We start from the raw sequence: 25,143 nt of genomic DNA, 5'->3' as shown, positions 1-25,143 counted from the left end.
ATCGCAGTGACTGGAGCAGTGTAAGGTTCACGTGCAGAAAGCATAACGTGGAATTCTGGTCTACCAATTTAGCACAGTTCGCTTATGCTGATGGCAAAAATGTGAGAATTGCTTCCACACAGGTGATCAGTAATTACTAGAACAGACAACACTGAGAGGAAGTTGTGACTTTATAGGTTTAGTTCTGTATGTTGTAGGTTGATGAATGTGGACTTATTTTTAAATAGAACTACACCCAGTAATAAGGTTTAAAACTAGAAATGTATTTTTAAAATTCTTGCTTAAAAGAATGACCAAGTAAAGTCCAATAAAACAGGTAAAGACTGAAACAAAACGGTTTAGAAATACTCCGAGAACACACAAAATTCAGTGAAAGAACACCAAGTACCCTGAAACAAAGTACCTAAGATAACACTCAAAAATAATAATTATGTAATCAAAGTGAATCATAATGGAAGAGAATGACCGAAATCCAGAAACTTGCTCCAGAAAACCAAAATAATACCGATATCCATGACCGAGGGTCATTAAGAAAATATTTAAAACTATGGTCTACAAAAACAGATAATTGCTGCACTGCTCAATGTAAATTTCTAATGTTTATGATAAGACAGTTTGACAATAAAATAGTTTTGCTTTATTTATGATGTTCACCTTACTGTTGAACGTTCATTAAAAATAGTATATTTTAAGCTATAAGTTATAAAGACAGTATGTTAATTCACAGATGATATACCTATTGTTACGTTCAGATAATTAATGACCACCTATGGTTACACTGGATGGCCATTCCTCAGCAGTAACAACATGCGAATTATAAGAAATATATATTTCTAAGTAAATATCTTAACGCATCTATAAATTATGTCACGGATGATCGAACCAAGACTTTCTACTTTCACGGTTACGGTTAGTTTCTCATTATTTTGGTTTTATTTTAAAGATAGAGCGATTTCATGAAAACACATCATTTAAATCGAACGTATACAAACAATACAAATCTATGAACGACCAAGAATCACTATTACGCATGTCACAATATAGAATAAAAACGTGGACATTACACTGATGTCTCAAATGACACGTGACCTGGGACGTGGCGAGACGTAGTCCGAAAGCTGGAGGAAGAAGCAGAAGATGATGAGGATTCATCAGAGGGAAAGTGCCAGGCGGCAGAAGCACGTGCAACAGTCTTCGACGAAGATAGCCGAGACAGACTATGGAATTGACCAGGATCAGAACAATGTGCAAAGTGGCAGGGTATGTTTGGTGGCGATGATCCTAGAGCAAGGATACATAACTGGTGCTAATATGTAATTAACTTTTACACAAGGTATTAATATTGATTTCATTGGATATTTGTATGACTTCAAACAGTTGACAATATATTAATATTGATTTCTTTGGATGTTTGTATGACTTCAAACAGTTGACAATATATTAACATTGATTTCTTTGGATGTTTGTATAACTTCAAACAGTTGACAATATATTAACATTGATTTCTTTGGATGTTTGTATGACTTCAAACAGTTGACAATATATTAACATTGATTTCTTTGGATGTTTGTATGACTTCAAACAGTTGACAATATATTAACATTGATTTCTTTGGATATTTGTATGACTTCAAACAGTTGACAATATATTAACATTGATTTCTTTGGATGTTTGTATGACTTCAAACAGTTGACAATATATTAACATTGATTTCTTTGGATGTTTGTATGACTTCAAACAGTTGACAATATATTAATATTGATTTCTTTGGATGTTTGTATGACTTCAAACAGTTGACAATATATTAATATTGATTTCTTTGGATATTTGTATCACTTCAAACAGTTGACAATATATTAATATTGATTTCTTTGGATGTTTGTGTGACTTCAAACAGTTGACAATATATTAATATTGATTTCTTTGGATGTTTGTATGACTTCAAACAGTTGACAATATATTAACATTGATTTCTTTGGATGTTTGTATGACTTCAAACAGTTGACAATATATTAACATTGATTTCTTTGGATGTTTGTATGACTTCAAACAGTTGACAATATTGTGATGTATTATAAGAGACTCTTAGGTACAGATGTGAGTTTACCTTAAACAAACCGTTGCCTTCAAAAATCTCAACGTTACACATATTCAAACTTTGAGTTATTCTAAGGTTGTATCCAACCCTAAACCAGAAAATGTGTTGTAAATGTTCTGTGATAATTCCAAAAGTCAGTTCTAAATGTTCAGTGATATACCAAAAGGTTTGATCTAAATGGTAAACATTTACCATTACACAATGGTAAACCATTAAGTCTGTTCTAATTGCACAATGGTAAACCATTAAGTCTGTTCTAATTACACAATGGTAAACCAGAAAGTCTGTTCTAATTGCACAATGGTAAACCATTAAGTCTGTTCTAATTACACAATGGTAAACCATTAAGTCTGTTCTAATTGCACAATGGTAAACCAGAAAGTCTGTTCTAATTACACAATGGTAAACCATTAAGTCTGTTGTAATTACACAATGGCAAACCAGAAAGTCTGTTCTAATTACACAATGGTAAACCAGAAAATCTGTTCTAATTGCACAATGGTAAACCATTAAGTCTGTTCTAATTGCACAATGGTAAACCATAATATTTGTTCTAATTGTACAATGGTAAACCAGAAAGTCTGTTCTAAATGTCTAATGACACAACAGAAAGTATGTTCTAAATGTCTAGTGACACAGCAGAAAGTCTGTTCTAATTGCACAATGGTAAACCAGGAAACGTTTCATTATAACAGACATAAAGTTTATGTCTATATAGAAAGAGCACTTTCTTCTTACCAAAGTTTATATACGAGGTTCTTATAATAGCAACACATATCATATTAGCTTATTTCATTAACTTTTAATAATTATTGTATGTTATACACAAGTAAACAATAAAGGTATACGTAACGCTACCTTTCTTATGAGACGGAGCTGTGTGCTCTCTATGGTCACGTGTCTTCCATGAAACCGATCTTACGTGCCCTTTAGTTCCCGTATGAACAGCATCCACGCTGAGGCTTCTGGGAATCTGGTAGCGCCACCAATCGGACGCAGAAAAACTCGTAGCTTGTTTCTCCGAAGGTTGATGAAATTCGTTCAGTGAATAAAGTTTGTTTGTTATATCTTTTCCGATTAGATTATGAATAATTACACTCATAAAGGGATCGATGTTTAAAAACAACTGAAGGTCTCTTCTCGGCCAACATATATAACGACATGGCTCTACTGCTGTGAGAGTGACCTGCGGACAGAAAACACGATAATTAATACAATTATCAGACCAGTTAAAACAAACAGATTTTTCATCGGTCGGTTCCAACAAGACAGGATGAAAACCTTCATATCTCATAGCAACACTTAAATCAATGCTTTTCTGTTGCTTTTATCTAAGCAACAGTTACTAATATGATTTCTAGTCTGTTTGTTGTTAAGTGCTAAGGGATAGCTGTGCTGTGCATGTATGGAAATCCGAGTTTTGGTGTTATAAGCCCTCTGACTTACAGCCCAAAGTTAGGGGGAAGAACATACTATAACTGTTCATAAGGGTAGTGGAACTTAGTTAATTAACGGGTGGAAACAAAATGTTTCAAAGAGAATGAAATAACTGCATTGGTTGCATCTTAACTTTTATAAGTACTATCACGTGTTAATGAAATGCAGAATTTAATAAGACAGAAGCGCCATCTCACTTAAGACAAACTAAATAAGTGTATGAGAATATGGTGACAGGCATATGCAACGTTCAGGATACATAATACTCTAAAATAAATAGCGGTTTGTTGTCAGCATTTCGTGACGAGACATAAGGTTTATTTATCTGTTATTTTCGATTTGCCCAGTGCGAAGAGTGTTGCTTGTTTTTTTACAAGCGTCGTTTTATCAACCGAAGCTGTAAAGATAGATAAATAAAAGCTAATCCAATCACTAAACGTAAGTAAGCACTGTTTTGTACCAGGTGAACACGGGAGAGTAAACAAGTCATGACCTGTGAGAGGAAACAGTTTGAACACGTGTAATAGGATTAAATCAGTGTACAACATGGCAATTAGATCGCCATTTGCTCCTCGTCTTAAGATGGCGACAATATTTGTTGAAAAACAGATTTGTAGTGAGTTAGTTAAGAATTGAAAAGACTGGTGTCGGTTTGGTTTGTTTTCATGAGGGTTATCTGCGCTAGCCGTCCTAATTTAGCAGTGTAAGACTAGAGAGAAGGTAGCTAGTCATCACCACCCACCGCCAACTGGTGCTGGTATCAAATAAACCAGAAACATACATCAGAGTTTGTGTTTGTACGATGTTCGGTTGCGCATTTCTCAGTCATATTTAAGGAAATATTTCTATTATATAACAGCATTATATGTTATTCTGTTACAAGTTACAACTTTTACAGTAAAACTGTAATAACGTGGTAATTAATCAGTAGAAAATTATAAACAAAACATTATACATTACAGACTTGTTATAGTGACTAGCTGGGGTACCCGTCCCCTGGAAAGGTTATCTTAGGACGTGAAAAGTTGATTCCTTTATACATAATTTAAAATAAAATCCATAAAAACAGTAAAACATAAAATGTGAAACTGTAAGTTTGAATGTATCTCCTTATGGCCCCAATAAACCTCCTTGCCAAATTTGGTGAAGATTCATCAACTGGGACAAAGTAGTGGTAAAAAATAATCTCTAAACACACTCGTAAGATCCGCAAAAAGCAAAATTAAAATGTTGTGTGTATTTCCCCATGGACCTAATGAACCTCCATACAAATTTTGGTGAAGATTCATCCAAACCTTGTGAAGCATTCACATCGATAAACAACAGACAGTACTATTATATTTATATAGATGGTGCCAGTGCAGTTGACCTGTGTGTGACGTATTCATGACGTCATATTTGCACCCTGAGAATGGAAAAAATAAAGTTCTCTTTGACAAGAAACGGAGGCGAAACGGGAAGATCGTGACCCCTATTGCAAGTCTACATGCATACAGGATACAAATTTCGCAAAGTTGTGACTTGCATGTCGCGTAATAAAAAGGGTTTTCAGTATCATTCAAGCAAGATTTCCATTACAGTATGATTTTGAAAAGCGCTGAAGCTACTAGACTTGTTATTCTAAATATTTCATATTTTATGGGCACAGATAAAAGTTTCTATGATGGGCTCATCGGTGGCAAAGTGGTATGTCTGCGGGCTTATACCACCAGAAATTAGGTTTCGATACCCGTGGTGGGCAGAGCACAGAGAGCACTTTATGTAGCTTTGTGATCAGTAACAAATAATACTGTACTGATTTTAGTCCGTTTCTTTTTTAATAAGCTTTAGGGTTCGTATTCTTCTAAGTTCAGTTTGTGAATAATTTTAAAACAATGGAAACTTTTCTTTCTCAATGAGTTATTTGTTCGGTTTCACTGTTTCGAAACCCAGATTTTAGCGTTTTAAGCCTCTATACTTACCACTGGGAGGCCACATTCGTAGTGGCCATATGTTAATTTCAAATTTTCGGTTTGTTTAGAAAAGTAAAAGCAACGTCCAGTGATGTTAATAAATACAATTACCAGATAAACAAACTGTTTCCAGTTCTTTCTTAAAACCACGTATCTTTAAGGCTTAGGAAACTAAATAAGTTTGTTTTTGAATTTAGCGCAAAGCTATACGAGGGCTATCTGCACTAGCCTTCCCAAATTTAGCAGTGTAAGACTAGAGGAAAAGCAGCTAGTCATCACCACCTACCGTCAACTCTTGGGCTACTCTTTTATCAACGAATAGTGGGACTGATAGTAACATTATAACACCCACCCGGCTGAATGAGTGAGCATGTTTGGTGTGACGAAATTCGAGCCCTAGTAACCAAAGGTACCATCAATGCTTCATTAAGTATTCCTGGGGTTTACTATGTAGCTTATGGTTCTAACCAATGTTTCCGTTAATGTCTTCAAACCATGTATGGATGAAGTTTTTCATGTGCAACCAGTTATCAAGGCAATATGAGAAAGTGCGCTACATTTTTTTAAATATATACCATCAGACCATTAGTTCGCTTTGTAATGCTACCAGTTGGTTATTTTGGCATTAGACCAATCGACTGCAAGGGTCTTTAAGGCTGTCAACATGTTCAGACTTGTTACCATTACTGTAGACGCGCACAGCTGGAATGATAAAGTGCGCACCACTTGATTGGTTGTTGTGCGCCCACGCAGCATAGAGGGAGCACTGGTTCTTTCCACTGATTGTTATGAAAGACAAACACATAAAACTGTCCAATATATGGAGTCCACCAATACTGAACTTCATAACAAGAAATCGGTAATGTAATGATTAAAACAAGTCAGGAATTTGGTGGCTAAAAATTGAGATTTGAAAATAGAACAAACCAAACACCGCCAGTCTAAACTAAACTTTGTATATTTACAGAGTATGAGTGATCTAACCACGGTCGAATTAAAGTTGATGGTACTGGTAGTACGGGGTTTAATTTATTTAAAAGTGTGGACTGTCTAACAACACAAGTTTATTTTTCTTAAATGTGAGAAAACGAACTGATGAAGATTACAACCACGTTTCACGAAGTTAAGGTTATTAGAACTGTAATAAAGACGTCGCTTTATGGGAAATACAACAAGGATAGCTACACAAGGGATTTCAAATTGTAACAAAAAATGTTATTTTAATGGATTACAATGACCTCTAACACCACAAGGATTTTTGAATTGTAATAAGAAAACTCTGTTTTATGAGGATGAAAATCAAAGCTAAAATGAGTTTCTTTTATTTTCACTTTTATTTTTTTTCATCTTTTTATGTTTATGTTTTTTTATTCTAACGTGGAGAGCAGTCAGTCACCTTTGTACATCTGTCTGCAGAGAGTGAGGAGTGATATAGATGCAGGACGTTGTGGGCTTGAGCACCCACATCTCGCTCTCCTAATTTCTAATCTTCTTATGTGGGACTAGCGAATTGGAGGTTAAGATTGATAGATGGTGTGTCCCCACCGCAATGTGGGTCCTACTTCATCAGCCACCTCCAAAATCTGGGATACATTTTATAATCCCACATTACAGCTTGTACCCTAGAACCCTTTTTTAACAAATGCAGCGTATTTTGTTTAATTTGTTGTTTTTAATGGAGTCCTTCCTCATTATTTTGTTTACTTATTTGGCTTCCTTTGGATGTAATTATTTAACTACATACTTATATATATATATATACGGTAATACTAAACACAAGTCTGAAACGATTAGGATATCATTGTATAGATTACTGGTTAGGCCACATTTGGAGTACTATGTTTAGCGTTTAGCTCCTTACTTAAGAGAAGGCCCGGCATGGCCAGGTGGTTAAGGCACTCGACTCGTAATCCGAAGGTTGCGGATTCGATTCCCCGTCACACCAAACATTCTCGCCCTTTCAGTCGTAGGGGCGTTATAATGTGACGGTCAATTCCACTATTCGTTGGTAAAAGAGTACTCCAAGAGTTGGCGGTGGGTGTTGATGACTAGCTGCCTTCCCTCTAGTCTCACACTGCTAAATTAGGGACGGCTAGCGCAGATAGCCCTCGAGTAGCTTTGCGCGAAGTACAAACAAACTTAAGACATTGAACTGATGGACAAAGTGTTGCACAACAACAGGCTAAGATCCCTGAATAATTTCTTATGTGTGTGTGAAAACCAGAATAGACAGATGGATTTGATTGGGGTATTTAAAGCTGTTACCTCAGATATTAAAGGTGGCGACTAGAGGACACAAATATGAAGTTTGGAAGGGTAGAAGGAATCATCTTCAGGTAAGACAGGTTTATTTGTTTAACAGATGGTTAGATTTGGAATTGATTAAAATGTTGTAGATTCAATAAAAATTCAAATGAAAGTTTGGAAATGACTGAATGATCAGAAGATTTTAGTGTTTAATTAAGGGGACAGTACGACCAAGATATAGACCAAGAGATAGTACGACCAAGATATAGACCAAGAAATAGTACGACCAAGATATAGACCAAGAGATAGTACGACCAAAAAATAGACCAAGAGATAGTACGACCAAGATATAGACCAAGAGATAGTACGACTAAGATATAGATCAAGAGATAGTACGACCAAAAGGTAGACCAAGAAATAGTACGACCAAGATATAGACCAAGAGATAGTACGACCAAAAGATAGACCAAGAAATAGTACGACCAAGATATAGACCAAGAGATAGTATGACCAAGAGATATACCAAGAGATAGTACGCCCAAGATATAGACCAAGAGATAGTACGACCAAGATATAGACCAAGAGATAGTACGACCAAGATATAGACCAAGAGATAGTACGACCAAGATATAGACCAAGAGATAGTACGACTAAGATATAGATCAAGAGATAGTACGACCAAAAGATAGACCAAGAAATAGTACGACCAAGATATAGACCAAGAGATAGTACGACCAAAAGATAGTACGCCCAAGATATAGACCAAGAGATAGTACGACCAAGAGATAGTACGCCCAAGATATAGACCAAGAGATAGTACGACCAAGTGATAGACCAAGAGATAGTACGACCAAGATATAGACCAAGAGATAGTACGACCAAGATATAGACCAAGAGATAGTACGATCAAGATATAGACCAAGAGATAGTACGACCAAGATATAGACCAAGAGATAGTACGACCAAGTGATAGACCAAGAGATAGTACGACCAAGTGATAGACCAAGAGATAGTACGATCAAGATATAGACCAAGAGATAGTACGATCAAGAGATATACCAAGAGATAGAACGATCAAAAGATATACCTTGTTGTCATGCTATGTTGATGTGTTTAGTTGGAACGTTACTTGAGATATTAAGACTATATGAGTAAAAATCTCTTTTTAAGGTGGAGAGACTCACCTGATAAACTTTATCACTGTCTCTTTTTAAGGTGGAGAGACTCACCTGATAAACTTTATCACTGTCTTTTTTTAAGGTGGAGAGACTCACCTGATAAACTTTATCACTGTCCAGAGAATGTCCTTCCCATTCGGGAGAGTCAATAAACTCGTTGGGATGGAGATAGTGTAGTAAAATGTCCTTACAGGTAGCTTCCATCCTAGAAAATATGAAAATTATTTCGTTTCGTACGCTCACTCAAACCTATATAAGGGATATCAGCGTTAGTTAGTCAACGACACCCACCGCCAATTGGTGGACTACTCTCGTCGCACAGTGGGATTTAACCGCCAGTCTTATAAACCACTCAGAGAAAGGGTAGGATGACGGTTAAAAATTAACAGTTCTACACACAGATACAGTTGTTCAGATATGCTGATATCTGAATACACACATATTATGTGTTGTGTTTAGTTTGTGTGAGGGAGGTTTATGGTATTCATATGTTTAGTTTACGTCTAGTTTCAGGTATATTGAAATCAAAACGACTGTTATACTGTATTTTCAGTAGTGTTAGATTGATCAGGCTTATTATATGTTACCTGGTGAACAGTTCTAATGGAAAAATTTAGATGTTATTATTACTGAAATCGTGTAGGATACACACATTACAACCTTTATTGGGCCTACTTTTCCGGTGTGTCATGTTACTGTGAACTTTAGGGTGATAGTAACATTTAGAAAGTTATATGTTCAATTATTAACGTTTTCTACATTTGATTTAATGTTTTTATATGTGTTGCAGGAATCGTGTTAGCCCTGCATTGGAAATTCTCCTCAATGTATGTTTCATAGTTAGTATAATGTTTAATGTAAAACATTATGTAGGGTACACAGTACTGTGTTACAACATTATGTAGGGTACACAGTACTGTGGTACAACATTATGTAGGGTACACAGTACTGTGTTACAACATTATGTAGGGTACACAGTACTGTGGTACAACATTATATAGGGTACACAGTACTGTGTTACAACATTATGTAGGGTACACAGTACTGTGTTACAACATTATGTAGGGCAATACAGTACTGTGTTACAACATTATATAGGGCACACAGTACCGTGTTACAACATTATGTAGGGCACACAGCACCGTGTTACAACATTATATAGGGCACACAGCACTGTGTTACAACATTATGTAGGGCAACACAGCACTGTGGTACAACATTATATATAGGCACACAGCAACTGTATTACAACATTATATAGGCACACAGCACTGTGTTACAACATTATATAGGGTACACAGCACTGTGGCACAACATTATATAGGCAAATACACAGTACTGTATTACAACATTATATAGGGCACACAGCACCGTGGCACAACATTATGTAGGGCACACAGCACTGTGGCACAACATTATGTAGGTTACACAGCACTGTGTCACAACATTATATAGGGCACACAGCACTGTGTTACAACATTATATAGGGCACACAGCACTGTGTTACAACATTATGTAGGGTACACAGTACTGTGGTACAACATTATATAGGGTACACAGTACTGTATTACAACATTATATAGGGTACACAGTACTGTGTTACAACATTATGTAGGGTACACAGTACTGTGGTACAACATTATATAGGGTACACAGTACTGTATTACAACATTATATAGGGTACACAGTACTGTGGTACAACATTATGTAGGGTACACAGTACTGTGTTACAACATTATGTAGGGTACAAAGTACTGTGGTACAACATTATGTAGGGTACAAAGTACTGTGGTACAACATTATATAGGGTACACAGTACTGTGGTACAACATTATGTAGGGTACACAGTACTGTGTTACAACATTATATAGGGTACACAGTACTGTGTTACGACAAGAGAATGTTTGTTATTTTTTCCATTTCATGTGACTAATTCTTTCATGGCATCACAGAATGTAAATTTCAACATTATGATAACACTTCACTGATCCATGTTGACAAGTGAACGAGTCAGGTGGAGAACATATACCATTCGTTAGAATTTCCATGTACTTGTACTAAGGACTGTCGTAAGGGGTCTGTTTGAATTAACATTCTGATTAAATTTAGGGCCTGAAACAACTGTCATGGTACTCCATACAGTGTATTAAGTACATAGATAGAAGCTAGTATGAGAAATCAGTTTAATATCACTCCACAAATAAAGCTAATAACGTTTAACACCATACTTTAATTATTGTTGCCATATCACGGCCCCAAAACCGTATATAATTGTCAATAGAGTTTTATGTGTTGCTGGTTGGACTCTCTCACAAATAGCTCCAGATTTGAAATGCTCCCCAAACACTGTCAAGTAAACCCTGGATCGTGAGACAGGTAGATTTGAAACTAAGAAAGGAAGAGACAGAACACATAACTTCAATGATACTGGTGTTAAGTATCTTTGTTTATTCAGTCTTCAGGACAGAAGGAAGACTGATACTGATCTCAAGCATGAGATAAACAACCATGTACCAAATGATAGAAAAGTGTTCACATCTACAGTATTAAGAAGACTTAATGATAATGGAATATTTGGTTCTGTATCAGTTAGGAAAACCTTGACTTAGATCTACAAATATTGTTAATAGACTAAAATATGTTAAAAAGTACATAAACTGGACTGTTAATGATATGAAAAGTGTGTTATGGATGGATGAGACGTAGTTTGAAATATTTGATTTAAAACTTAAGAAGGGTGAAAGATACTTATCTGAGTACATAGCACCTACCATGAAGCATGGGGGAGACAATATGATGGTTTGGGGTGCTTTTCTGCTGAGTCGACAAGAGATATTTGGAAAATAGATGAAATAATGGCCCAGCACAAGTACCATCAGATAAGGTTCCTTCATGATATACCAATGTTTTGTGTATTATCGGTAAATGATTCTATTATCAAGAAAATAATGACCCTAAACACTTATCCAATCTATGTAAAAATTACTTAGCCAAGAAAGAAGCTACTGGAGATGTTCGAATGATGTAATGGCCCCACAGAGCCCCAATCTCAATTCAATTGAGCAAACCTGGGTTTTGATAGATAAAAAACTGACAAAGTGATTTTGGTATAAAAAATTACACACATCAAACAGAACAGAGGTTTAGTGGTGTGTTTTTTCAATTCAATATATTTGAGTTTTTGTTGTTGTTTTTGCTGTAGTCTTTAAGGGAGTTTCTTAACTGACCATATTTTGGAGGGTAGAGAGGAACTGGTCCATGAAGATGTGTTATGTGAACGTAGTTTGCTGGTGTCCATTTGGTTGCACCAATGAGAATAGTGTTGTGTCAGTCTGAGTTCCAGATGGTGTTTGTTGTCCATGTAGAAGGTTATTGTAACCAATCTTCAAAATCTTCACAACCAGGAACCATATACAAAATACAATGTTAGAATTGTTATAATTTCTATACAGGTTAAACTGAATGTAAAATAAACACAAGAACAAAAGAAAACCTCAAACCTCCATCATATGCAAGTTACAAATGTACTTCAATCACACAACTACTCAGAATACAATGTTTCCATATTAAAACATATTCCTATTATAAAAAACGGAAAGTGGATACTTTACTCATTAGAACACATACTTTTTAACATTAACAAGCATTCACAAACACCTCTTTCCTTTGTCTAACTTCTCTAGGTTATGTACTTAACTACTTCCTTTATATCAAGTTTACTATTATCACCCTTAGCATGTTTGAGGTTAAACACAAAGCTACACAATGGATTATCTGTACTCTGGCCATGACTGGTATCAAAAGCCAGTTTCTATTGTTGTAAGTCCGCTGTGTTAATGGGGGTTATCACACTAATATATGATGTTTCACAAATCGTTTAAAAATAACACACTTTTCAATTTTACACACGCTCACACGTGCCTTGTCTAGATGGATATTACGCTTAGCTTGGCCTGGTGGTTGGCGGGTCGCGGGTTTGAATCCTATTACCGAACGTACTATCCCTTTCGGCAGTGGGAGTGTTATACTTTGACGGTCAAACCTAGTATCTGTTGATAAAAAGAGTTGGCGGTGGGTGATGTTGTCTAGTTGCCTGCCCTCCAGTACATTATTGTTAAATTAGGGACGGTAAACGCAGATAGTCACTGTTTACATTTGCGCGAAATTCCAAACAAACAAACAAACAAACCTCACTATTAACATTATAACGATATTCCAATTTAATTTGTTCTACGTTTGTAGAACAAGTGCACTATAGTAATAATAACACTGTACTCATTCTGATATATAAAATATATTTTTAAACTACCTATCGTAAACTATGAAAATATTAAATATTACTGTTCGGTGTAAACAATTCATGGTCGCCCACTCTTGGGTTACTCGTTTACCAACGAATAGTGGGATTAACCGTTACATTATAATGCCCCCACGGCTGAAAGGGCGACCATGAATTGTTTACACCGAACAGTAAAGTGTGAAACACAAATTGTCCTCTGTATTGACGGATGCTTGCTATTCTAGAACGAAGGTTTGATTTGTTTTGAATTTCGCTCAAAGCCACACGAGAGCTATCTGTATTTCACACTTTATTCAACTAATAGTGGTTGTCTCTTAAGGTTTCGCCAAGAAAAAACTAGAAATAGTGACGTAAGATATTTTTCACACATCATTTCGATTTTCACTTATGGAAGTATTGACTGTAACCTTATTGCACTCGTGTTCTAAGTAGTGTTTTAGGGCAGATAAGTACAGACTTGAAATATTACTGTAGAAGTCGAAATTAGTACGAAATCGAATTTTGTTTTTTGTTAAAGACAATACTGATAAAGAAGAGATCCAATAAGTACCGTGCTGAGTAGAACATTTCTTCAAAATTAGCGGTTGTACAGGTACGATTATTTGAAAGATGACAGTCTATAAGACTTCTGATAAATAGAACTAATTAGCGACACGTTCAGAAGCTTGGGACCGTGAACGCGTTCAGAATATTGTTTGTTTTGGATTTCCCGCAAAGCTACACGAGAGCCATCTGCACTAGCCGTTCCTAATTTAGCAGCGTAAAACTAGAGAGAAGGCAACTAGTCATCACCACTCACCGCCAACTCTTTGGCTACTCTTTTACCAATGAATAGTAGGATAGACCGTGACATTATAAAGTTCCCACGGCTGAAAGAGCGATCAACTTCGATGTGAGGAGGATTCGAACCGGCGACCCTCAGACTGCGAGTGGAAGGCCCAAACCACCTGGTCATGCCGGGCCTCGCGTTTAGAAAAGTAGTTGTCAAATTTCATTTTACATGTGAAAAGGAAAGCAGAAGAACCGGTGGGAGGAGTGACCGCTTGATTGGCTGTCTGTCTTCCCTCTAGTGTACAGTTCATAACTAGGAAAAGATTTTAGCAGAAAGAAATGTACATTTGCAACAAATTTAGAAATAAACAAACAACAATTTAAATGATAATTAGACATGTTTTAAATTTGTCCTAACAAAGAAGTATTATTTCTTGACCTGGTATAGATCGCTCGACTCTCAATCTGAATGGCTCGAGTTCGAATTTACTCACCCTATTGGTCGTGAGGGCATTGTAATATCGCGATAAATATGTCTATTTTTAAAAAGAGTTGTACGTTAATTGGCGGCAGGTAGTGTTGAGTAACTGCCTATATCTTTCTTTTTTAAATTAAGCCCATACAACCCTAGAAACATTTCGCGCGAAATTCAACAAAACAAACTGACACTTTCTCAACGTATCGGTCTGGCTCTCGTGTACCATATATAATTAGTTTAGGGATTAATTACTAGACGTTGAAAGGATTTTTATGTAAATGTTTTACAGTTAATACTTAGCTAATGAAAATGCAAATAATCTATGGAACTACAAGAGAAATGACCAAGTGTATGTATAGACTGGACATTGTCCTGAAAGGGACATGAGTAAGAGTGGACTTCTCTGGCCCTCGTGTACCATATATAAATACACTTGACAGTTGTAAAACCACAATTTCAAGGAAGCAAGAAGAGGTTAACGAAACCTGACCCTCCTGGGTATATAAATATCAATACCCAAATATCCATACAGAGAGAAAGCTATCAACGTATCGGTTTCCCGGCAGTTCAGCGGGAAGACTGAAAGTATAAAACGCTAAAATTCTATAATAAATCCCTGAAATAGCAACAACGAAAATAACCCAACGTGAAGATTTGTGCTTAAACAGAAAGAAAACTTAATCCTAGACGTATTAAACAGAAAGAAAAACTAATCCTAGACGTATTAAACAGAAAGAAAAACTAATCCTACACGTCTTAAATAGAAAGAAAAACTAATCCTACACGTCTTAAACAGAAAGAAAAACTAATCCGAACCTTTTTAAACAGAAAGAAAAACTTATTCTACACGTCTTAAACAGAAAGAAAAACTAAACCTACACGTCTTAAACAGAAAGAAAATCTAATCCTACACGTCTTAAACAGAAAGAAAAACTAATCCTACACCTCTTAAACAGAAAAAACACTAATCCTACACCTCTTAAACAGAAAGAAAAACTAATCCTACACCTCTTAAAGAGATAGAAAAACTAATCCTACACGTCTTAAACAGAAAGAAAAACTAAACCTACACGTCTTAAACAGAAAGAAAAACTAATCCTACACCTCTTAAACAGAAAGAAAAACTAATCCTACACGTCTCAAACAGAAAGAAAAACTAAACCTACACGTCTTAAACAGAAAGAAAAATTATCCTACACGTCTTAAACAGAAAGAAAAACTAAACCTACACGTCTTAAACAGAAAGAAAAACTAATCCTACACGTCTTAAACAGAAAGAAAAACTAATCCTACACGTCGTAATTAATTTAAATAAAAATTATTTACTCTTTCTTTGACATTTTTTTGTTATTTCTCACAAAGCTGCACGAGACCTGTCTTTGTTAACTGTCCCTAATTTACCAGTGTAAGACTAGAGAGAAGGTTTTTTTTTTAATTTCTCACAAAGCTGCACGAGAGCTGTCTTTGTTAAATGTCCCTTATTTACCTGTATAAGACTAGAAGGAAGGTTTTTGGTAGTTTCTCACAAAGCTGCACGAGAGCTGTCTTTGTTAAATGTCCGTAATTTACCAGTGTAAGACTATAGGGAAGGTTTTTTGTAGTTTCTCACAAAATTACACGAGAGCTGTTTCTGTTAACTTTCCCTAATTTACTAGTGTAAGACTAGAGGGAAGGTTTTTTTTTTGTAGTTTCTCACAAAGCTGCACGAGAGCTGTCTCTGTTAACTGTCCCTAATTTACTAGTGTAAGACTAGAGGGAAGGTTTTTTTTTTAATTTCTCACAACGCTGCACGAGAGCTGTTTCTGTTAACTCTCCGTAATTTACGAGTGTAAGACTAGAAGGAAGGTTTTTTTTTAAGTTCTCACAAAGCTGCACGAGAGCTGTGTTTGTTAAATGTCCCTAATTTACTAGTGTAAGACTAGAGGGAAGGTTTTTTTTATATTTCTCACAACGCTGCACGAGAGCTGTCTTCGTTATTTGTCCGTAATTTACCAGTGTAAGACTAGAGGGAAGGTTTTTTTAAATTTCTCACAAAGCTGCACGAGAGCTGTCTTTCTTAACTGTCCCTAATTTACCAGTGTAAGACTAGAGTGAGGTTTTTTTTTTAAATTCCTCACAAAGCTGCCCGAGAGCTGTCTCTAATTTACTAGTGTAAAACTAGAGGGAAGGTTTTTTTTAATTTCTGACAAAGCTGCACGAGAGCTGTCTCTGTTAACTGTCCCTAATTTACCAGTGTAAGACTAGAGGGAAGTTTTTTTTTAATTTCTGACAAAGCTGCACGAGAGCTGTCTCTGTTAACTGTCCCTAATTTACCAGTGTAAAACTAGAGGGATGGTTTTTTTTAATTTCTCACAAAACTGCACGAGGGCTGTCTCTGTTAACTGTCCCTAATTTACTAGTGTAAAACAGAAGGAAGGTTTTTTTTTGTAGTTTCTCACAAAGCTGCATGAGAGCTGTCTCTGTTAACTGTCCCTAATATACCAGTGTAAGACTAAAGAGAAGGTTTTTTTTTTTTAATTTCTCACAAAAGTGCACGAGAGCTGTGTTTGTTAATGTCCCTAATTTACCAGTGTAACACTAGAGGGAAGGTTTTTTTTTTAATTTCTCAGAAAGCTGCACGAGAGCTGTCTTTGTTAAATGTCCCTTATTTACCTGTATAATACTAGAGGGAAGGTTTTTTTTTTGTAGTTTCTCACAAAGCTGCCCGAGAGCTGTCTTTGTTAAATGTCCCTAATTTACTAGTGTACGACTAGAGGGATCGTTTTTTTTTTTAATTTCTCACAAAGCTGCACGAGGGCTGTCTTTGTTAAATGTCCCTAATTTACCAGTGTAAGACTAGAGGGAAGGCTTTTTTGTAGTTTATCACAAAGCTGAACGAGAGCTGTCTCTGTTAACTGTCTCTAATTTAATAGTGTAAGATTAGAGGGAAGGTTTTTTTTTTAATTTGTCACAAAGCTGCGCGAGAGCTGTCTCGGTTAATTGTCCGTAATTTACCAGTGTAAGACTAGAGGGAGGTTTTTTTTTTTAATTTCTTACAAAGCTGCATGAGAGCTGTCTCTGTTAACTCTCCGTAATTTACTAGTAAAATACTAGAGGGAAGGTTTTTTTTTTAATTTCTCACAAATTTGCACGAGAGCTGTCTCTGTTAACTGTCCCTAATTTACTAGTGTAAGACTAGAGGGATGTTTTTTTAATTTCTTACAAAGCTGCATGAGAGCTGTCTCTGTTAACTGTCTCTAATTTACCAGTGTAAGACTAGAGGGAAGATTTTTTTTTTTTTAATTTCTCACAAAACTGCACGAGAGCAGTCTTTGTTAACTGTCCCTAATTTACGAGTGTAAGACTAGAGGGAAGTTTTTTTTTTAATTTCTCACAAAGCTGCACGAGAGCTGTCTCTGTTAACTGTCCCTAATTTACGAGTGTAAGACTAGAGGGAAGGTTTTTTTTTAATTTCTCACAAAGCTGCACGAGGGCTGTCTTTGTTAAATGTCCCTAATTCAACAGTGTAAGACTAGAGGGATGTTTTTTTTTAATTTCTCACAAACCTGCACGAGAGCTGTCTTTGTTAACTGTCCCTAATTTACCAATGTAAGACTAGAGTGATGGTTTTTTTTAATTTCTCACAAAGCTGCACGAGAGCTGTCTTCGTTAATTGTCCGTAATTTACCAGTGTAAGACTAGAGGGATGTTTTTTTTTAATTTCTCACAAACCTGCACGAGAGCTGTCTTTGTTAACTGTCCCTAATTTACCAATGTAAGACTAGAGGTGATGGTTTTTTTTAATTTCTCACAAAGCTGCACGAGAGCTGTCTTCGTTAATTGTCCGTAATTTACCAGTGTAAGACTAGAGGGAGGTTTTTTTTTTTAATTTCTTACAAAGCTGCATGAGAGCTGTCTCTGTTAACTCTCCGTAATTTACTAGTAAAATACTAGAGGGAAGGTTTTTTTTTTAATTTCTCACAAATTTGCACGAGAGCTGTCTCTGTTAACTGTCCCTAATTTACTAGTGTAAGACTAGAGGGATGTTTTTTTAATTTCTTACAAAGCTGCATGAGAGCTGTCTCTGTTAACTGTCTCTAATTTACCAGTGTAAGACTAGAGGGAAGATTTTTTTTTTTTTAATTTCTCACAAAACTGCACAAGAGCAGTCTTTGTTAACTGTCCCTAATTCAACAGTGTAAGACTAGAGGGATGTTTTTTTTTAATTTCTCACAAACCTGCACGAGAGCTGTCTTTGTTAACTGTCCCTAATTTACCAATGTAAGACTAGAGGGATGGTTTTTTTTAATTTCTCACAAAGCTGCACGAGAGCTGTCTTCGTTAATTGTCCGTAATTTACCAGTGTAAGACTAGAGGGAGGTTTATTTTTTTAATTTCTCACAAAGCTGCACGAGAGCTGTCTCTGTTAACTGTCCCTAATTTACGAGTGTAAGACTAGAGGGAAGGTTTTTTTTTAATTTCTCACAAAGCTGCACGAGGGCTGTCTTTGTTAAATGTCCCTAATTCAACAGTGTAAGACTAGAGGGATGTTTTTTTTTAATTTCTCACAAACCTGCACGAGAGCTGTCTTTGTTAACTGTCCCTAATTTACCAATGTAAGACTAGAGTGATGGTTTTTTTTAATTTCTCACAAAGCTGCACGAGAGCTGTCTTCGTTAATTGTCCGTAATTTACCAGTGTAAGACTAGAGGGAGGTTTATTTTTTTAATTTCTCACAAAGCTACACGAGAGCTGTCTTCGTTATTTGTCCGTAATTTACCAGTGTAAGACTAGAGGGAAGGTTTTTTTAAATTTCTCACAAAGCTGCACGAGAGCTGTCTCTGTTAACTGTCCCTAATTTACTAGTGTAAGACTAGAGGGAAGGTTTTTTTTTTAATTTCTCACAAAACTGCACGAGAGTTGTCTTTGTTAAATGTCCGTAATTTACCAGTGTAAGACTAGAGGGAAGGTTTTTTTTTAATTTCTCACAAAACTGCACGAGAGCAGTCTTTGTTAACTGTCCCTAATTTACGAGTGTAAGACTAGAGGGAAGGTTTTTTTTTAATTTCTCACAAAGCTGCACGAGAGCTGTCTCTGTTAACTGTCCCTAATTTACCAGTGTAAGACCAGAGGGATGGTTTTTTTTAATTTCTCACAAAGCTGCACGAGAGCTGTCTCTGTTAACTGTCCCTAATTTACTAGTGTAAGACTAGAGAGAAGGGTTTTTTTTTAATTTCTCACAAAACTGCACGAGAGCTGTTTCTGTTAACTGTCCCTAATTTACCAGTGTAAGACTAAAGGGAAGGTTTTTTTTTTTGATTTCTCATAAAACTGCACGAGAGCAGTCTTTGTTAACTGTCCGTAATTTACTAGTGTAAGACTAGAGGGAAGGTTTTTTTTTAATTTCTCACAAAGCTGCACGAGAGCTGTCTCTGTTAACTGTCCCTAATTTACCAGTGTAAGACCAGAGGGATGGTTTTTTTTTTAATTTCTCACAAAGCTGCACGAGAGCTGTCTCTGTTAACTGTCCCTAATTTACCAGTGTAAGACCAGAGGGATGGTTTTTTTTTAATTTCTCACAAAGCTGCACGAGAGCTGTTTCTGTTAACTGTCCCTAATTTACTAGTGTAAGACTAAAGGGAAGGTTTTTTTTTGTAGTTTCTCAGAAAGCTGCACGAGAGCTGTCTCTGTTAACTGTCCCTATTTTACTTGTGTAAGACTAGAGGGATGGTTTTTTTAATTTCTCACAAAGGTGCATGAGAGCTGTCTTTGTTAACTGTCCCTAATTTACCAGTGTAAGACCAGAGGGATGGTTTTTTTTTTTAATTTCTCACAAAGCTGCACGAGAGCTGTCTCTGTTAATTGTCCCTAATTTACCAATGTAAGGCTAGAGGGAAGGTTTTTTTTTAATTTCTCACAAAGCTGCACGAGAGCTGTTTCTCTTAACTGTCCCTAATTTATTAGTGTAAGACTAGAGGGATGGTTTTTTTTTAATTTCTTACCAAGCTGCATGAGAGCTGTCTTTGTTAAATGTCTCTTATTTACCTTTATAAGACTAGAAGGAAGGTTTTTTTTTATATTTCTCACAACGCTGCACGAGAGCTGTCTCTGTTAACTCTTCGTAATTTACTAGTGGAATACTAGAGGGAAGGTTTTTTTTTTTAATTTCTGACAAAGCTGCCCGAGAGCTGTCTTTGTTAAATGTCCCTAATTTACCAGTGTAAGACTAGAGGGAAGGTTTTTTTGTAGTTTCACACAAAGCTGCACAAGAGCTGTCTTTGTTCACTGTCCGTAATTTACCAGAGTAAGTCTAGAGGAAAGGTGTTTTTTAATTTCTCACAAAGCTGCACGAGAGCTGTCTTTGTTAACTGTCCGTAATTCACCAGAGTAAGTCTAGAGGAAAGGTGTTTTTTAATTTCTCACAAAGCTGCACGAGAGCTGTCTTTGTTAACTGTCCGTAATTTACCAGAGTAAGTCTAGAGGAAAGGTGTTTTTTAATTTCTCACAAAGCTGCACGAGAGCTGTCTTTCTTAAATTTCCGTAATATAGCAGTGTAATAGTAGAGGGATGGTTTTTTTTTTTAATTTCTCACAAAGCTGCACGAGAGCTGTCTTTGTTAAATGTCCCTAATTTACTAGTGTAAGACTAAAGGGAAGGTTTTTTTTGTAGTTTCTCACAAAGCTGCACGAGAGCTGTCTCTGTTAACTGTCTCTAATGTAAGACTATAGGGAAGGCAGTTACTTTACACCACTCACCACCAACTCTAGAACTACGAATAGTGGGAGTGACTGAATGAATTAACATTACTGATGTGACGAGGATTGTAACCTGAGACCACCTGGCTGTAGAGGGAGTGACTGAATGAATTAATATTAGTGATGTGACGAGGATTGTAACCTGAGACCACCTGGCCGTAAGAAGTTAAAGATGACGGTTTTTCTATGAAAGAAAATTGGTTTCGATCTATCAGTGTGCAGAGTCAAGAGATGTTCAAAGAGTAATTGAACTCTCCAAATTGGAGTTTCACCTTGTAAGAGTAAAACAAATCAGTACACTAAAATAGTCTTAGCTTGTAAATAAATTCACGGTTGCTAGCGAACAATTTATAATATATTTCGATAAATAAAAGTTAACTCTGAATAAAAATGTCATTTTATTTAAAGATTTTTGTGCTGAAGGCTGCAAGAAAAATATAACAATCTAATTAAATATTTAGTTAATTTAAATAATTCTTAAAGCAATATACATTGTATAAAATAATACAAGAGATTCTTAACTTGTTTGTATTTTCGATGTCCCTAATTACGAATTTATAGAGAAAAGGTAAAGCAACTGGTCAACATCACCCTTCGCCAACTGTTTAAAGCTACAAGAGAACTATATGCATTAGCTGTCCCTAATTGTGAACTCATAAACAAGAGGAAATGTGACTAGTCAACATCACCCATCGCCATCTCTTTGGCTACGCTTGTCAGGCTGTAAATTAGGATTTGACCGTTACTATTATAACGCACCCACAACCTTAAAGAGTGGAGCAAGATTCTCATTTGTTTTTTTTCATAGTAATAGTAAAGGAAACCTCAGTTCCACTGTCCGGCATGGTGACCGATAGGCTACCCTTGACTTGGATTTGTTGAAGAAATTCATAAATTTTATCGAGAGTTACTGTTTCGAACTGGCTGGAAATTAAAACCGATTCTCTCTAGAAACTTGGTTTTCACGTTCAGTTTTCCCATGGATGGTTATCGTGAAGTGAGTATATTCATAAACGTTGTTGTCGAACTATATATTAAAAGGGCACCCATGGATTGTTTCCATTGTCACGGTAGATAAAGCAACAAATAGAACCAATAAAGTACACTTTACGTAAAGAAATAAACTGAATAATGTGGAGGAAGAAGCCTACTGATATTAAATGTATAAATGTGATGATGAAAACAGAGATATATACAAAGATATATATATATAAAAGACCTAACGATAATGAAACGTGGAGTGAAAGTAAGCGAATGATGAAGACTTGATGTCAAGAAGTAAACCTAATGATGAAAACTGGAAAGTTACTAACTTTCCACTGAGCAGGATAGAGAGTTGTTCACCGGCTATAGTTACGCCCTCTACAGCGTAGCATTCTCCGGACTTTAGAGACAAGATATCCGCGCTGCTCACCAACTCTTTAAAGGTTTTCTTCTCGACCTTCAGAGGAGTGAAAATTTTGTTATACAGGTCTAGCAACTCTGGTTGGATCCGAGCTGGAATGCTGACGTAGGTCAGGAAAAGTGCGTGGCAAAAGTTGGTCACCATAAATGTTACATTCCATGCGAAGACGTCAGGAGCACAGATGTTTATGCATGCCCATAACGTGACGAAGAGGAACCCAACTGTTAGAACTCCCGCGTAAAGAGTAAAGCGAGCCGGAATTTTGGAGGAACTAGAAATGCAGTGGCAAAGCACAAGTTGGCTACCTGGAAAGAACGTGCTGTGCATCGTCCCATTCGTCACAGTGAAGACCTCTTCTGTTAGAAGCCACTTCCCAGGTTATGTTGCGATCACTAAAGTTCTTTAACTGGAAGGTGTCGTGCATCGACACCTGGATGTCACTGGAAATCATCTCAACGTCGTTTGGACCTCCTGGAAAGAAATCAAAAGAAATATTTATGTAGTCTACATGAAGTTTGGTTTCGAGTTTTTGTGTATTGATTACAAAACACGCAATGTTATATATAGCAGAGGTCAAACATTATACACTCATATATATTCATACAGAGGTTTGCAGGATTATATTATAGCGATTTGGAGTCTCCGCACACCTTTACAACCTGTGTTACTACCTAGTGTCATGCTCTATCTGACAGCCATATTCTCGTCAATAGCCCTGCAGCGTAGCTTACATTGTTTTCTATTAGTCATCCAACAAACGAGAAATACAGTTTTCATTCCACATTTCAACAGTACCTACAGAGTAATCCACAGCTAACTTGAACAGCGTCTACTTGTTTGAAATAACATGAATACATTTTATTTATGCGACAGTCGAACCTATATGTCATAGAAAAAAACTTGTGTTGACCTTTTGACCTCGTTTTGAGAAGTTCTTTCTTGATTATGTTGCGTACTGTTGTCCGTTTTGTGTGGACGATTTTTGCCATTAACGTTCATGTTTATGCACTTTGGTTAGCATGGCTGGGGTACGGTATTTGGAAATCTCGTTTTGGATGATCCTGATGCACCAAGTTGATTCATTTTCAAGTACCATTAAGTACACGAAATATCCCTGTGATTGATATTCTAAATCTCTGATCTGAAAACAACTTTATAATCTAAATTTATGAATATTTTGCATCGAAAATGGTTGTTGCATTCCCTTCCCAAAACTTACCAGTTTTCCGTAGTGCCACAGTACCTACGTAAAACCAAACAACGTCCAAACGTAGTCATGATACATTACGTTCGACCAGTATTGATTAAAATAGAATATAACACGAAAGATGTGAAAAAACTATTTACTAAAAATGGCAGAAACGTGTTTTTTATACGTAAAGAACGAAAACATATTACTTGTAGTTACGATATTTGAATTACATATTTGAAACTTTTAATATAACGAACTTAACTCTTTGCATATTATTACGTTGTCATCTTCATAACTTATTTTTAAAGATTTTCAAAACTTCCGTTGAGTGCAACTTTAATCACATACTGTTGTGGAGTTCTATTTTTGCATGTTATTACACTAATGAATTCATTAAAACAAAACGAAACATGTAGAAATAAATCCTCTGCAGTATAATAGTGCCATCTAGTGGCATGTCTAGTATAATCGTTGGAACCCTCTTTACTGGTTTTCTAAGCTGAATTTTGCTAAAACTTTGAGCCAAAAGGAAGTGTGAAAACCACGTTCTTTTTAATCGAAGAAGTTCCATATTCGCTGTCAGGACATAAAAGTTATGACCAACTTAAGTACTGATAGTAAGCAAACCACTGGAAACATTGTTTTCAAACTCCTGGAGTTAATGTGAACATTAATACAGTGTTACACTGGTAGTTCATTCGACCACCGATTTCTACATGAAGAGAATGTTGTACATTTTTATTGTTAAATTAATCGAGTATGTCAATCTAAATGTATCTTTCTACATATTAATATTTTACTTATTCTAGCAGAAAACTGCTAGTGATTAAAACAGAGTAAAACGTGACAGATGTGTAAGAAAAAAAATAATAAAAAACGTGTTTATTCAGTTGGAGCCAAAGAAAAGTGACCAGTTTTTGAAAGATCGTATGTCCAATGATTTATAACTAAAAATGTAAATTAACGTGTAGAGTGCATAATTAGTCCCACGGTGGGTCAGCGGTAAGTTTACGGACTTATAACCTTAACATTCGATGTTCGATTCCCTGAGATGAACAAAACAAATAGTCCGGTGTAGCTTTCTGCTAAAAATAAGTATTATGATAAATCATAATGATTTTTAATAAGCAGTTTTCTTAAGATCCTAGGTGTCATGTTCGTGCACTAGACAGTTTATTGAAATTTTTCGAAGAAAGTAACATAAAACAAATCGTGCTATAGTTTTCAAGATAATATAACCTTTCTTCTGCATCGAGAAAAGGTTGTAATTTCCTAATCTTACACATTCTGGAAGAAACGTTATGGTTCTTTGTTGTTGTTTTGTTTTATGTGAAAGCTCTCTTACGCTCGA

The 25,143-nt window shown here is 36.0% G+C and overlaps 1 protein-coding gene across 1 annotated transcript; it reads right to left on the bottom strand.

Moving 5' to 3' along the window:
• Positions 1 to 908: 908 nt before the first annotated feature.
• On the bottom strand, positions 909 to 22,826 carry LOC143250409 (popeye domain-containing protein 1-like). The gene is made up of 4 exons (XM_076500863.1): positions 22,509 to 22,826; positions 9,009 to 9,117; positions 2,957 to 3,284; positions 909 to 1,281 (listed from the first exon to the last, which is right to left on the bottom strand). Exons 1-4 carry the CDS (start codon positions 22,742 to 22,744, stop codon positions 1,061 to 1,063), a joined length of 894 nt encoding a protein of 297 aa, XP_076356978.1. The 5' UTR covers positions 22,745 to 22,826; the 3' UTR covers positions 909 to 1,060.
• Between the last annotated feature and the right edge of the window lie 2,317 nt (positions 22,827 to 25,143).

Source organism: Tachypleus tridentatus, chromosome 5 (genome assembly GCF_004210375.1).
Source record: "Tachypleus tridentatus isolate NWPU-2018 chromosome 5, ASM421037v1, whole genome shotgun sequence".
Lineage (NCBI taxonomy): Eukaryota > Metazoa > Arthropoda > Merostomata > Xiphosura > Limulidae > Tachypleus > Tachypleus tridentatus.
The sequence above is the reverse complement of the archived record's forward strand: the minus strand, read 5'-3'. Positions and strand labels throughout refer to the sequence as shown.